At 45.9% G+C, this 14,411-nt stretch overlaps 1 protein-coding gene across 1 annotated transcript in view; it reads right to left on the minus strand.

Annotated features, from left to right (window-relative positions):
- The window catches only part of LOC132384392 (uncharacterized), a 214,422-nt gene extending 205,857 nt beyond the window's left edge, over window positions 1-8,565 (minus strand). Inside the window, exons 1-2 of the mRNA XM_059955498.1 lie at window positions 8,536-8,565; window positions 7,405-7,510 (exon numbers count right to left, since the gene is read on the minus strand). Coding sequence (XP_059811481.1) covers window positions 7,405-7,421 — 17 coding nt within the window. The 5' untranslated portion in view covers window positions 7,422-7,510; window positions 8,536-8,565. The remainder of the gene's footprint in view (window positions 1-7,404; window positions 7,511-8,535) is intronic.
- Window positions 8,566-14,411: the final 5,846 nt, after the last annotated feature.

The following is a 14,411-nucleotide window of genomic DNA, read 5'->3' on the forward strand; positions in this document are numbered from 1 at the left end:
CATATCAACCCATGAGTGGTGGCCCGGGCTTGAGGGGCTGGTGACATCTTCTGCTCCTGGTGTGTTGTCTTCTTGCATAATGAGATGGAGGGGCCTCAGGAGGTAACTCTTGAGCAGGGTGTCCTGTTTTCATTCCACACACTGATCAGTAGATAAAATGGCCACAGTCCCTGGGAATGTGGAGACAATAACGTGTGATTAGGGTCGGATCAGTGTCAACGGTGTTTGATGGTCAGCACGTACCCAGTGGGCCAAAGAGCCTGTCTCTGTGTTCTATGACTGTAACTATCTCTCCGTCCTCTCTCACCTCTGCTGTCTTTCACATTCTCAATCTCCCAATCCCCCTCCCCTCTAACACCTCAATACATTGTTTCTGACCTGTGACCTTTCACCAAATGTGACCTGTGTCTCTGATGTGAAAACCTCTCTGTTCTCAGTCTGTTCACATCCAGTGGCAAACAGGAGAACAAAACCGGGCAGAATTAACCAGAGGGATGTTCCTATTGGAACTGTAATGGCCACAAAAGCAGAGTGAATAATTTGAAATGTTTTGCAGAGAAACTGAATATTCAACCCCACAAACTACATGGGCATCTCTCTGACCCTCTCTCACCACCGACCCACTCCCCCCACCTTTCTGTCTCACTCTCCATATCAGCTCAGCACCCTATTCCAGGAGCTGCTCTCAGTTCTGTTAGTGGGTGAATTTGCATCTGTGGCTTTCAATACATGACACCTGCGTGTGTGAAATAAACAGTCCATTGTTCGCAACCTGTGTGTTTTTTGTTGCCAATGACTTCCTGTTGTTTCCCTCCCACCCTTCTTAAAGAGTGGAGTGACATTTACAATTTCCCATTCCTCCCAAACCATCCCAGAATCTAGTGATTGTTGAAAGATCACTACTAATGCCTCCACAATCATTTCAGCCACCTCTTTCAGAACCCTGGGGTGTTGTCTATCTGGTCCAGGTGACTTATCGACTTTCAGACCTTACACCAACCCAAGCACCTTCTCCTTCGTAATAGCAACTACACTGACTTCTGCCCCCGACACTCGAATTTCTGGCAGACTGATCGTGTCTTTCACAGTGAAGAAAAATACAAAATACTTATTAAGTTTGTCCGCCTTTCTTAATACTGCATTATGTCCTCTCCAGTGTCATTTTCCACTTGTCTCTATTTTACTTTTTGCATACCTGAAAAACCTTTGTTTTCTTCTTTTAAATTACTGGCTAATTAACCTTCACATTTAATCTTTTCTCGTTTTTGCTTTTTTATTGCCTTCATTTAGTTTCTAAAACCCTCCAGCTTCCCACTAATTATTGATTTACTGTATGCCCTTGCTTTCGAATTTATGCTGTCATTGACTTCACTTTACAGCCACAGTTGCCTCATCTTCCCTTTGCAATATTTCTTTATCTTTGGTATTTATCTATCCTGCATTTCCAAATTACTCCCAGAAACTCCAGCCATTGCTGCTCTGCCATCATCCCTGCTAATGTCCGCTTCCAATCAACTTTGGCCAGCTCCTCTCTCATGCCTCTGTAGTTCCCTTTACCCCACTGATACATCTGATTTTAGCTTCTCCCTCTCAAACTGCAGGGTGAATTCTATCATATCATGATCTCTGCATCATTACACAACACCAAATCCAGACATCTTTTCCCCAGTGGGCTCAACCACGAGCTGCTTTAAAAAGCCATCTCGTAGGCATTCTACAAATTCCTTCTTTTGGGATCCAGCAGCAACATGATTTTCCCAATCTACCTGCAAATTGAAATCCCCATGGTTATCATTACATTGTCCTTTTTACATGCCCTTCCCATCTCCTGTTGCAATTTGTAGTCTGCATCCTAGTTACTGTTCTGAGGCCTGTGTACATTGAATTGGAATTGAACTTACAACTTACAACCTTCATATACAGGAGTAAAAGTCTTATGTGGGGCTCTCAGAACCAGTAACTGTGGTTTTAACTGTTCAGGCCAACAAAATGGTTTCTTTGTATTGTTATAATGAAATGGCTTCCCTGTAATGTTACTTAATGCTGTAATGGGTTTCTGTATCTGGAATGTTTGGGTTATAACTGTAGCTAAGGGGGGAACTAGCCAATGGAGAATTGTTATGCTATCTTGTATTAGTGAGCTGAGCAGGAGTTCATAGTCTTTTTACGGGAGGCGAGCGAGGAGGATGACGTGTGAGGAGCGGACAGCGGTTCCAGGGCAGCGGATACTGGATGTCGGTGGTTCGGACGGTGGCCGAAGGCTCGGAAGGTCGTTGTGGATGGAACCGGAGGCGTGAGCTCCAACGTATTAAAATATTATGTGCACAAACTGATAAACTTACTGATTTGGCATTTTTAGGTTATCTGTTTCTACTAACCCATCACTAAGAAATAATTATAAAGTTGTAATTACTTACTCGCCTTTGGAGTATTGTCTGATATTTGTGTTGTGAGCATGTTTTTGGCGGGGGGGGGCATTACACCGTATTTACACTTAAGTATTGCACTATTGGTAGGGTTCACCGTAGGCGAATGGGGGTAAATTGGGGGCTCAGATGCTATACTTATGTTACGTCTCTATCTAAATGTGCAATTTGTAATAAACATTATGTACACCAGGACAGTCAATATAACATAGAAATACAGTTGCATCAGTGTCAATTAATCAGTCTGATGGCCTGGTGGAAGAAGCTGTCCCGGAGCCTGTTGGTCCTGGCTTTTATGCTGTGGTACCGTTTCCTGGATGGTAGCAGCTGGAAAAGATTATGCTTGGGGTGACTTGGGTCCCCGATGATCCTTCGGGCCATTTTAAAACACCTGTCTTTGTAAATGTCCTGAATAGTTGGAAGTTCGCATCTACAGATGCACTGGGCTGTACAGTAGAGTTTCCATACCAGGCAGTGATGCAGCCAGTCAGGATGCTCTCAATTGTGCCCCTGTAGAAAGTTCTCAAGATTTGGGGGTCCAGACCAAACTTCTGCAACTGTCTGAGGTGAAAGAGGCACTATTGTGCTTTTTTTAACACACAGCCGGTATGTACAGGCCACGAGAGATCCTCGGTGATATTAATGCTGAGGAACTTAAGGCTGTTCACCCTCTGAACCCCAGATCCATTGATGTCAATAGGGGCGAGCCTGTCTCCATTCCCCCTGTAGTCCACAACCAGCTCCTTTATTTTTAACGACATTGAGGGAGAGGTTGTTTTCTTGACAACACTGTGTCAGAGTGATACAACTCTCATCAGGGATTTTTTAGCCTTGCAGATTCTGAATTTTACTCACAAGGATTCGACGTATTTTCAATCCTATGCCAACTCCTTCTCAGAATTCAATTCCCACCCCAACCTTCTGCTTACCCTCCTATCCATTCAATACACTATGCATGTTAAACTCCCAACCACGACTCAGTGATGCCCACAATGTCATACCTGAGCATTAACAGATAACACTTTCAGTGCTGTATTCATCACCCTTTTCAATTTTACCCCCATGTTACCAGAAGTTAAATTTATATCCCTTTCTGGAGACTTTTGTAACCTCTCCTGCGCTCTCCATCCCTTTTACTTCATCCTCACTTTCCAAACTGTTGAAATGTTGAACCTATTATTTAGTTTAAAGACAAACTTCACCCTATCCCAGTGATTGCAATTTTGACCTGTCATCTGCCTAAATTCCACCACCATGTTGGTTTTGGTACCAGAGGTGAAAATACACTGGACCTGGTTTATACTAACATACCAGGAGCATATAAAGCCATTCCCCAGCCCCACGTTCAATTGACTGCTTCTCTTGCTGCTTCTCCCTACGTATTCTACGCTCCACCCTTTCCACCATGAGGAGATACCTGGTGACCACTCGTCCCTCCCCACTGGTCTCCTCCTGGCACTTATCCCTGCAAGCTGCAGAACACAGACCCACCGTCTCTAACACCGGTGGCCCTGGACACCCCGAGACCACAGTCCCTGCTGCCGCCCGGTTGGACCTCGATACCATCGGATGCCCCCAGATTACGAATCTCTCTGAATCCATCCCCAGTCCCAAAGGCTTTGGACATCTCCGTACCAGTGACACTAATATCACCAACTCCAGTTCCAATGATCCCGAGCGGATTCAGAACCCGGTTTCCACTGCCGTCAGTGCTGGTTCCAATGACCATGGACACCTTCAAACTGCTAACTGCAGAACATCTAACTCCGACTCCAGCCTGGACATTGACAATGTCGCCTCCAGGCCGAGACTTTACACGCTGCCACTGGAACCCCAGTCTCCCCTTCCCCCACCACCACTCTGCAGTCCCGGGTCTCTCAGGCCCCACCGATAGCTCTTGGGTCCACAGAGCCTCCATCGTCCTCCAACCCCACCTTCCCTGGACACTCCAACCCTCCTCTCTCCTCAGACACTACCAACCCTCTTCCCCATTCTGATCCCAACTCTCATCCGTGCCGGGTCTTCACAATTCCCTCTGACCTTGCCCTCTCTGAGGCAGAACATTCTGTCCTCATTAAGGCCTCACTTTTGCCCCACTGCACTCACCGTGACATTGAACTCTTCTTCCATTGCCTCTGTATCCATGCTTACGTCTTTGGCAAGGACTCTGCAGACCGCACCGATTACCCAGTCTCCCATCTCCAACCCTCCTCTTCCTGGACACCGTGCTCTGGTCTTCTGCCTGCTCTTCTTTTTATAGCCAATTGCCTGCGAAACACCAACTGTCTCAACTTTAACCCTCCTCACTCCAATTCCAACCTCACCCCTCTGTACACGCTGCTCTCCACTCTCTCCGCACTAATCCTAACCTCACTATCAATCCTCCAGGTAAGGGTGGGGTGCTGTAGTAGTCTGGTGGACTGACCACTACCCTGCTGAGTCCACGAACCAACTCTCAGACAACTCCTCCTACTTAATCCTTGAACAGGACCCCACTAAGGAGCACCAGACTATTGTCTCCCACACCGTCACTGACCTCGACTCTGGGATCTCCCATCCACTGCCACCAACTTCATAGTTCCCTTAACCTGCACCTCCTGTTTCCACCTCCCACTCAAGATCCACAAACCTGACTGTCCAGGTAGACCCAGTGTTTCAGCCTGCTCCTACCCCACTGAACTTACATCTGCATACCTCCACTGTTTTATTCCCCTTGGTCAGTCCCTTCCTACCTACATCCGTCACACTTCATGTGCTCTTGATCTTTTCAATGTCTTTAAGCCCCCTGGTCCTGATCATTACATTTTCACTATGGATGTCCAGACCCAATACACTTCCATCCCCCATCGGGTGGGCATTAAATCTCTCCACTTTCTTCAGAACAACAGTCAACCAGTTCCCATCTACCACGACTCTCCTCCGATTGGTGGAACTGGTCCTCATCCTCAATAATTTCTCCTTCGGTTCCTCCCACCACTTTCAAACCAAAAGTGTGGCCATGGGCACTCACATAGGTCCCAGCTGTGCCTCCCTTTTTGTCGGCTACATTTAAAATTCCTGTTCAAAGCGTACACTGGTATTGCTCCCCAACTCTTCCTATGCTAATCAAAGACTGCATTGGTGCTGATTCCTGCACCCGTGCTGAGCTCGTCAACTTCATCAACTTTGCTTCCAACTTCCACCCTGCCCTCAAATTTACCTCGTCTATACCTCCCCTTTCTCAATCTCTATTTCCATCTCTGGAGACAGTCTATCTACTGATATCTTTTACAAACCCACTGACTCTCACAGCTACCTGGACCATACCTCGTCCCACCCCGTCACTTGTAAAATCCCCATCACCCTTCATTCCAGAATGACTGAGATGTCTTGCTCCTTCAAAGAAAAGCGATTCCCTTCCTCCTCCATTAACGCTGCCCTCACCCGCATCTCTTCCATTTCACACACATCTGCCCTCACCCCATCCTCCCGTCGTCACACCAGGAATAGAGTTCTTTTCCTCAACTACCACCCCACCTACTTTCACGTACAGCCCATAATTCTACATAACATCCGCCAGCTCCAACATGACCCCACCACCAAGAAAATCATTCCTGCCCCTGTACTCCCCCCACTTCCCACAGGGATCACTCCCAATACAACTCCCTGTCCACTCGTCCCTCCCCACTGATCTCCTCCTGGTACTCATCCTTGCAAGCGGAACAGGAGTGACAACTGTCCCTACACCTCCTACCTCACCGCCATTCAGGGCCCCAAACAGTCCTTCCAGGTGAGCTGACACTTTACCTGTGAGTCTGTTGGGGCATCTACTGTATCCGGTGCTCCTGGTGTGGCCTCCTGTATATCAGAGAGACCCAGTGAAATTGAGGGACCGCTTCACCGAGCACCTACGATCCATCTGCCAGAAAAAGCAGGATTTCCCAGTGACCACCCATTTCAATTCTGTTTCCCATTCCCATTCCCATTCCGACACGTCAGTCCATGGCCTCCTCTACTGTCGTGATGAGGCCACACTCAGGTTGGAGGAGCAACACTTTATATTCTGTCTGGGGAGCATCTAACTAGATGGCATGAACATCAATTTCTTGAGCTTCTGGTAATTGCCCCAATCCCCTTCACTATTCCCCATTCCCTTTTCCCTCTTTCAACTTACCTCCTTACCCTCCCATCACCTGCCTCAGGTGCTCCTACCCTTCCCTTTCTCCCATGGTCTTCTGCCCTCGATCAGATCCCCCTTCTCCAGCTCTTTATCTCTTCCATCAAACTTCCCCGTTCTTTACTTCACCTCCTCCCCCTCTCCCGGTTTCACCTATCACCCACCACCTTGTACTTCCTCCTCCACTCCCCCACCTTCTTAATCGGACTTCCCTTCTTTCCCTTCTGTCCTGATGAAGGGTCTCAGCCTGAAACGTCGACTGTTTACTCTTTTCCACAGATGCTGCCTGACCTGCTGAGTTCCTCCAGCATTTTGTGTGTGTTGCTTTGGATTTCCAGCATCTGCAGATTGTCTCGTGTCTGTGGGTCTTCTCCTGCTCCTATTTCTATGTTCTGACATTATTCGTTGTACAAGATGTTGGTGAGGCCAGATTTGGAATACTATGCTCAGGTTTAGTCACACTGCGACAGGAACAATATCATGAAGCTGGACGGAGTGCAGAGGAGATTTACCAGGATGTTGCCAGGACTCGTGGGACTGAGTTATGGACAGAGGGTGAGCAGGTTGGGACTTTTTGCTTTGTCCCCATTGGAGTGTAGGAGAATGAGTGGTCATCTTATAGAGGGGTAGACAATCATGAGGGACATACACTCAGTGGTGGAGGGGTCTCGGGAGGTAATTCTAGAGCAGAGGGTCATGGTGGACAGTGTTGAAGAGATTAATTCAGGATAATAAGGGCAGGGATGGGACAGCAGTGATATCTCAGTGGGGAGTCAGACCAGAGGAAATGTTCACCCTCCCAGTCTCAGCTCCATCTCTCACCTCAGCCTGGTTTCCATCTGTTGTTCAATGTTCCCCTGTGGCTCCTCACCAGACGTTGCCTCTGCCTCTGACACGGAGAGTCCATCGCTCTCAGTCTGACACCTTCCTGTAACAGACCCGTCATCAGTGGACTCTGACCATTGGGACTCTGCCCACCTCAGACTCGTCCCTCACCCTCGGGAGCTCCCCCTCAACACACCGTCCCTCACCCTCGGGAGCCCCCTCTCAACACACCGTCCTTCACCCCCGGGAGCTCCCTCCCAACACACCGTCCTTCACCCTCGGGAGCTCCCCCTCAACACACCGTCCCTCACCCTCGGGAGCACCCTCTCAACACACCGTCCCTCACCCTCAGGAGCTCCCTCTCAACACACTGTCCCTCACCCTCAGCAGTCCCCTCACTCCGACTACCCCACTACCTCAGAAGCTCCCTCAAGTCAGTCCCTTAGACCCAGCCATCTCTCACCCTACGGAGATCTCTCAAGTCAGATGGTCCCTTGATCTCAGGAGCTACCTCACCTCGATCCCTCCCGCTATCTCAGGAGTTTTCTCAGCCCATCCCTGGAGCTGCTACAACAGACTGTCCTCTTACCCCATGAGTTTCCTCAGTCCATATCCTAGAGTGTTCCCTCACCTCAGACCCATCTCGACCTCAGGAGATACTCAGACCAACACTCAATGTAAGAGGTCCCATGGTCTGAGACCCTCCTCAGCTTCAGCTTCTCCCTCACCCTCCTCACCCTCAGACACCCCTCACTAACACCATCCTGACTGTGACCCTCCCCACTCAAAACCTCCCTCACCGACCCTCCACACCCCAAGAACCTCCCTCATCAAGACCCTCACCCCCAAATCTTCCCTCACTGAGAAACTCTCATACCCTCCCTCACCAAGAACATTCCTCACCCTCAGTCCCTCCTGCTGCTTATCCTCATTCCCTCACTGAAAACCTCATCACTACCAGACCCTCCCTCACTGAATCATCCTCAGCTACTACATTCTCTACCCCACAGACCCCCCTCACCGAAACCCTCCCTCACTCTCAAACCCTCCTCGCCCTCAGTCACTCCAAAAACACCCTCACCGAGACCCTCCCTCAGACCGCCCCCGCCCATTCAGACACTCCGACACCTTCAGGCGGAGCTCGAGCCTCGGGCAGATTAATCGACCAATGACGGAGGGAGAGAGGTGGGGCTAGCAAGATTGACGGACTGAGCGACCAATAACGAAGCGAGGGAGGTGGGGCTCGCGCTGCGGGAAACGAACCGACCAGAGGCGGAGGGAGGAGCTCACGAGCCAACGGTTTACCTGCCCAATGACGTAACGGGGTGGGCGGTGTTACCTGAGCAGTGACGTAAGGCGAACTGCGCGCGACGGTGCGCGGTCACCTGATTGGCTTTTTCGGAGCAAATTCCAGAAAATTGGCTTTTTATTCAATTTGTTTGGCTTCAGAAGATTCATTTGGCTTTTTCCCGGCTTTTTCACTTGCTGACATTATCTGCACGAAAATTACAAGCCATCCTGTTTCTGAAACATTTTCCTTTGAGAAAGATGTATTTCGGTCAGTTCCATTCGGCAATATCCAAACCGGCAACACGGCCGGTCACGTGATCCGGCTCCAGTTTGTCTCGGATGTGATTTATAATCACACACATCGACTTTCTATACGGAATCACGTTTTGTGATGAAACTGTGCCGCCTTCGGCTCTTTTTATAAATCATTTATCATCAACACATGTCGTCAAAGAAATGGAAAGCTTGTTCCGAGAGCAATCGTAAGTACAACAGCAAATGGGAAGAAAAACTTGTCTGGGTACAACAGGCTGCTGATGTTCCAGTAAAACTCTTAAATTTGTCCAAAAAGGTTGAATTTTAGAACAAGACCAAGTAGAATGTAAAAAGGTACTAATTTCTTGGTTACATCGGAAACACTGATCAGATAAATTTGGGTTTAATTTATATATTTTTTGTGGTGTAATATATAATTGATGTAAAAAATTATATTCCACTTATCTTAACCGGATATTTATTGTATTTGTCATACTGTCAAGACATAGTCTTGATCAATTTGTTTCTTCAATTTTAATATTCAAGCCAGTTTCCCATTTTTGTCTTGACTTATGGATTCCTTGTTTAATTGCCTGTTTTTGAATCAAACTTTACATACAAGAAATACATGTTTTAGTTTTTCCTTTTTGAATTAAAGTTTCTATTTCATTAGATTTCGGCAATAACATTGTTTGACCCAATTTTTCTCGGAAATAAGCCCTTAATTGGAAGTAACAAAAAAGAGTGTTTGATATTTTATATTTATTCTTTAATTGATCAAATGACATTAATATACCTCCTTCAAAACAATCTCTTATATATCTAATCGGTTTTTGAAACCAATTATATAAAAGTTGCTTATCCATTGTAAAAGGAATGTCTATTTTGAATTGAAGATCTCTTTTCTAATAAATAATTCCTTATTTCATCATCAACATTTATTCCATAAATCAATCAAATGTTTTAATATAGGAGATTCTTTCTTTTCCCGTATCCATTTAGATTCCCATTTATATATAAAATCTTCTGGTGTATTTTCTCCTATTTTATCTAGTTCTATTCTAGTTCATGCTGGTTTATCTTTATCAAAAAAAAAGATGGAATAAATCTGTTGATTTGCTTTATAATAATTCTTAAAATTTGGAAGTTGTAACCCTCCTAGATCAAATTTCCATGTCAATTTTTCCAACGATATTCTTGAGATCTTACCTTTCCAAAGGAACTTCCTCACATATTTATTTAACTGTTGAAAAAACTTCTGAGGTAGTTGTATTGGTAGTGATTGGAATAAGCATTGTAATCTAGGGAATATATTCATTTATACGGCATTTACTCTACCTACTAGTGTTATTGGTAATATCATCATTGGTAATAGAGTTAGCAACCTTTCAAATCATGAAAAATCGGAGAGACACTAGCGGAGAACTCCAGACGCAGCTTAATGTAACAAAGACTTAGGCAAGATAATGATAAAGTTAAGGCAGCAGAGCTGCAAATTGCTGTAAGCATGACCTGCCATTGTGCGATATGTACAGTTGACCACCTTAGTGAAATCATGATAGCACATGGGCAGGGGAGTACACTGGAGCACATAGAGTTACATAAAACTAAATGTGCATGCTAAATCAAAAACATCATTTTGCCTGCACTGACAACTGATCTTATTGATGACTTTCAGAACAAGAAATATGCCATCATCATAGATGAATCTACAGACATTGCAACAGAAAAACACTTATGTATTTTAGTTTGATTTTTAAGTGACAGGACAAAGGAAGTTGTAACTGGGTTTCTAGGTTTAATTCCAGTGCAAGAGAAAACGTATTCAATTTGATTGACAAGGAAATGAAAAATTGCATTGGTTTTGCATCTGATGGTGCATCAGACATGGTTGGATGCAACAATTCTGTGTGGTCTAGACTAAAAGATGTCTCCTTTCGGTGTAAACCCTTCATCTGCTTGGTGGCTTCTGCATGGAAAAGTTTTGATGAACTGGGAAGAGCTAAAGGGTTATTTCACTTCTGCTGAACCAGCCCAATCAAAGTTTGGTACAAAATTCAAAGCAAGACGCTTAAAGGAAATGTTGTCATTCAGACTACAAAAACTATTTGTTCTTTGAGTTTGCAACAGCTGTTGTGCATGAATTTGAAAGACTGAACAGCCTTTTTCAGCAAACCAAAGCTGATACTTATGAATTTTACCAACAAGTATTCTTACACCAGAAGAGTCTTCAGAGCAGACTGTATGATGCCAAAAGACAGAAAAAAAAATATTGATGAAGTTGATTTTGGTATCAAATTCTTAACAGCATGTAATAAGGTCCTACAGCAGAACATTGGCCCATCTAGAAATAAAAAATGTCAAAGAAAGATGTATGTCTATGCTAGAAGAAGCTCTCAGTCAAGTTACATGTAGACTTCCATCAACGAGAGATACATTTGAAAGTTTATCAAAATTGAGCCCTGTGATATTTTTAAATGAGGACTCAAGGCCCATGTTTTCCGAGTTACCCTTTATACACCTTGCAGGAAACAACGTCGGCATTATTGAAGAACAACACAGAAAAATGCCTTTTGTCGATTGGAACGAAGAAGCTCCATTTAAGAAAGACGGACTCCCGACAGACACAGAACAGTTTTGGATTGGTGTACTTCACCATCAGGCATTTAAAGAGGTTGCCACCTTTGCCCTTACTTGCCTAACTACCCCTGTCAGCAATGCTGTAGTTGTGAGGATATTTTCTCTTGTATCCTCCGGTAGAACAAAGGCAAGAAACAGAATGCAGCTGAATCTTCTTGATGCTACGGTGAGAATCAGGGCAAAATTATTGATATCAGGAATGTGTTGTAAAGACTTCACTGCATCTCCAAAAATGCTAAAAAACTTCACATTGGACAAGGTTTGTGCTGCACGTTCCACTCATTCCTGTGAAGAGAATAGTAATGACCTGGATCTGGAGCTTTTCATGTGATGTGAGTGTGAGAAACATATTGTAATTTGTTTGGCTTTTTTCTAGTATTGTTTGGGTTTAGATTAGTATTTCAGTCTGGCAACCCTGCGCAGGGCAGGAGGTGCGGCTCACCGAGCGGGGAGATTAACTGAACAGTAAACTCAGCCCAGTGTCCAACACTGACACATTGCTGGTGTGGGGGGATTTATCCTGTGAACTGTCCCTCTCTCTCCCTCTCTGTCCATTATATTCCTGTGAAATCAGCCCAGTGTCCGACACTGACACATTGCTGGTGTGGGGGGGGGGGGGGGGAATTTATCCTGTGAACTGACCCTCTCTCACCCTCTCTGTGCATTATAACCATATAACTACCTCAGGGACTGCAGCAGTTCAAGAAGGCAGCTCATCACCCCCTCCTCAAGGGCAACAAGGGATGGGCAATAAATGCTGGCTCAGCTGGCGATGCTCCATCCCGTGAATGAATAAATAAAAAATAATTATGGTTGGGGTGCCAGCTCTCCTTCTCGTTCCAGTGTGGAGGGGCCAGCGAGTGTGGGGCGGGCTCTGTGGAGGTGACCGCAGTCTCCAGAGTTTGGCGCGTTTCCTCTCCTGCCAGTCCTCTGTCTGGTGGCCTTCCTGCTTGCAGTTTTCACACATCGCTGCCCTGCATCGGGCCGAGACGTGTCCTGACTTGTGACGGTTACGGCACAGCCTGGGTTGGCCAGCATACAGCCTGTAACTGCTGCTCGATGCCTTGGTGAAGTAAGCCCGTCAGACTGTAAGACCTTGCGGCATAGGGGCAGCACGAGGCCATTCAGCCCATTGAGTCTGCACTGCCTCCAGCACTGCTGATACATTATTCCTCTAAACCATATTCTCCTGCATTCCCCTGGTAACCTTTGACCCTGATTAATCAGGGACATATCGATACCTGCCTTGAATAAGAAGCATTTTAAAGGCAGCCTGATCCAACCGTGGCTGGCAAGAGTAGTCAAAGCCAACATAAAACTCCAAGATAGGGCATAGAATAGAGTAAATTTAGTAGGAAGTTTGAGGACTGGGAAACGTATAAAAACCAAAGCAAGTCAACTAAAATAGTCATGAAGAAGCAAAAGCTGGCCGATAATAGTAAAGGGGATGTGAAAAGCTGCATCAGATATATACAGAGCAAAAGAGAAGAGAGAATGCAGATCAGATCACTGGAGAACGATGCTGGAGAGGTGGAAATGGTGGGGGAACGGAAGAAGTATTTTGCATCCGTCGTCACTGTGGAAGACACAAGCAGTGTGCCGGAGGTTCGAGAGTATCGGGTGCAGAGTGAGTGACGCTGACATTGCCAGGGAGAAGTTGCCTGGGAAACTGAAAGGGCCTCAGGGAGATAAGTCCCCTGGACCATTTGGTCCTCACCTCAAGAGTCTGAAAGTGGTGGCTGAAGAGATTGTGGAGGTTTCAGTAAAGGTCTTTCGAGATTGTAGCATGGTTCCAGAAAATTGGAAAATTGGAAACTTCACTCCATTTTTCAAGTAGGGAGGGAGGCAAAAGAAACAAAACTATGGGCCAGTTTGTCTGACCTCAGTCTGGGAAGGTCTTGGGGTCGGTTGTTGAGGTTGTGGTTTTGGGGTACTTGGAGACATGTGATAAAATAGACCATAGTCCACATGGTTTCCTCAAGGGAAAATCTTGCCTGACAAATCTGTTGGAATCCTTTGCAGAAATATCACAGGATAGACAAATGAGAATTGGTGGATGTTGTGTATTTGGATTTTCAGAAAGCTTTTGACAAGGAGCCACAGGTGAGGTCTTCCTTTTGGAGTAACAGGTGAGGCTAACAGGTTCAGAGACTGTTGGTTATCAAGGGATATTGAGGCTCGTGTAAGAAAAGGAAGGAAGGGTAGGATCAAATGAGGCACCTGAAGAGTATAAGAAATGTACGTGACCGCTTAAGAGGGAAATCTGGAGGGGAAAACAGGACACGAGGTTACAGTGCCATACAAGATGAACTAAAATCCCAAGAGTTTCTCTCACTATCTTCAGAGCAAAAGGGTAGCAAGAGACAGAGTTGGTCTTCTTGAAGATCAGCGTGACCATTGGTGCATGGAACTGAAAGAGAGGGGAGAGATGCATTTTCCGCATCAGTATTTACTTGGGAGACTGACACCGATTGTAGAACTGGGGCAACAGAGTAGTGAGGTCATGGACCTTGTCTGGACTACGGAGGAGGAGGTGCTGGCTGTTGTCAGGCAAATTAGGGTGGATAAATCAAAGGGTCTGACAAGGTATCCCCTTGGACCTCGTGGGAGGCGAATGCAGGAACTCCAGAGGCCCTGGCAGGAAGAGTTAAAATGTCCTAGGTCATGGGTGGGATGTCAGAGGACTGGAGGAGAACTGACTTTGTTCCATTGTTCTGAAAGTTTCTAAGATATAGCAGGTAAATTATCAGCCAGTGAGCCTGATATCAATCATAGATAAATTATTAAAGGGAATTCTAAAGGGCAGGATTAATAAATAC

The sequence above is a fragment of the Hypanus sabinus genome, chromosome 32, assembly GCF_030144855.1.
Source record: "Hypanus sabinus isolate sHypSab1 chromosome 32, sHypSab1.hap1, whole genome shotgun sequence".
NCBI lineage: Eukaryota > Metazoa > Chordata > Chondrichthyes > Myliobatiformes > Dasyatidae > Hypanus > Hypanus sabinus.